The 1279-nt window shown below is 36.9% G+C and overlaps 1 protein-coding gene across 3 annotated transcripts in view; it reads right to left on the reverse strand.

Moving 5' to 3' along the window:
* Positions 1–622, reverse strand: part of Vha100-1 (V-type ATPase subunit a family protein Vha100-1) — a 44108-nt gene extending 43486 nt beyond the window's left edge. For all 3 annotated transcript variants that reach the window (XM_071588629.1, XM_071588631.1, XM_071588630.1), the window contains exons 1-2: positions 420–622; positions 75–251 (exon numbers count right to left, since the gene is read on the reverse strand). In XM_071588629.1, coding sequence (XP_071444730.1) covers positions 75–251; positions 420–536 — 294 coding nt within the window. In that variant the 5' untranslated portion in view covers positions 537–622. The remainder of the gene's footprint in view (positions 1–74; positions 252–419) is intronic.
* Between the last annotated feature and the right edge of the window lie 657 nt (positions 623–1279).

The raw sequence follows: 1279 nt of genomic DNA on the forward strand, positions 1-1279 counted from the left end.
ATGCCAAATTTTCCAGAATAATAATTTAGTATCTTTGTCACAGAAAGTATGGGTTTGTTTGACTTCATTCATACCTCCAAATCAATCATCTCTCTTGGTTGCGGCGCCTCAGGATTTTCTCCCGTGTCAAGCATTGGAATACCATCTTTTTTTATTTCCTTTTCTAAATACCTTAGCTTTCTTTCCATTTCATCGCAACGACGAACTTCATTCACGAACTTTCTTTGGAAAGCGTTCACATCTGGATTCAGCTGGAAATGAAAAAAAGGCACCGTTAAAAACTTCAACGACACACCCAGCAAATATACAACCACCAAAAATGCTTCAAATTACCTACGTATTGCAATGGTCCAAAGTTTAAACAGAAAGGGCGAAACAGAAGTCACATATTAATTATGCTAGGAATAAACAATACTTACATCCCTGAACTGTACCAGGCCTAATTCCCCTAACTCAGAAACACACGCATATGCAGCTTCACTTTGAAGAAATAATTGACATAAAGTCATCTCCTCACTTCGAAATAGTGACCCCATGATGGACTAAATTACTTATTTCTTGCAGGACCTAAATTTGGTTTCCCGACAGTCTTCAAGACCAGTCAGGTGACCCAGTCATATGAATATCGACGTTATCGAAGTGTTGCAATGATCGAACGGTGCCGCGAATCGAACCCGCATATCGACGGGTCGCATCAAAGTTGGACTTTCTGCTCCTAGCTTACAATATCCTTGAAATAATAAAACGTACTATGGATGATTCTTACTTTACTATAGGCATTGCGCCTAAGTCATATATAGAAGAAACTGTAATCCAAGGATGATATTGCTCTCACCTCTCATTTATATATCAAAGAACCCAATCTTTCACAACGTAATAAATGTTAACAGAGAAAATTTGGCCGACAACTAAGTCATAAGCATTTATTTCCCTGCATTTCTAAATACTGACTATATTTTAAATATATACCATCAAGCATATTCGTCTACGTTTTCATGCGTGACTTTAAACAGTTAACTGTGGGACGCTATTACTTTAATAATTTAAATATTGCGTGTGTACAAATGAATTTTGATCTGGATTTGCTGTTTAAGTAGTAGCCTATCTTCCACACTGAAAAGTTAAACGTACAAAATTAATGATTCTGTTATTACACAAAATGAGTAGTGGATTAAGGAAACGTCATTGATTGAAAAACTTAATCAGAGCCCCAGGGCCAAATCTGAAAAATTCCAACCACACCAATAATGGAAAAGGCACAGGAGTAGAGTAGCAGGAT

The sequence above is a fragment of the Hetaerina americana genome, unplaced genomic scaffold (assembly GCF_022747635.1).
Source record: "Hetaerina americana unplaced genomic scaffold, ioHetAmer1.1.p SCAF_3, whole genome shotgun sequence".
NCBI classification, from domain to species: domain Eukaryota; kingdom Metazoa; phylum Arthropoda; class Insecta; order Odonata; family Calopterygidae; genus Hetaerina; species Hetaerina americana.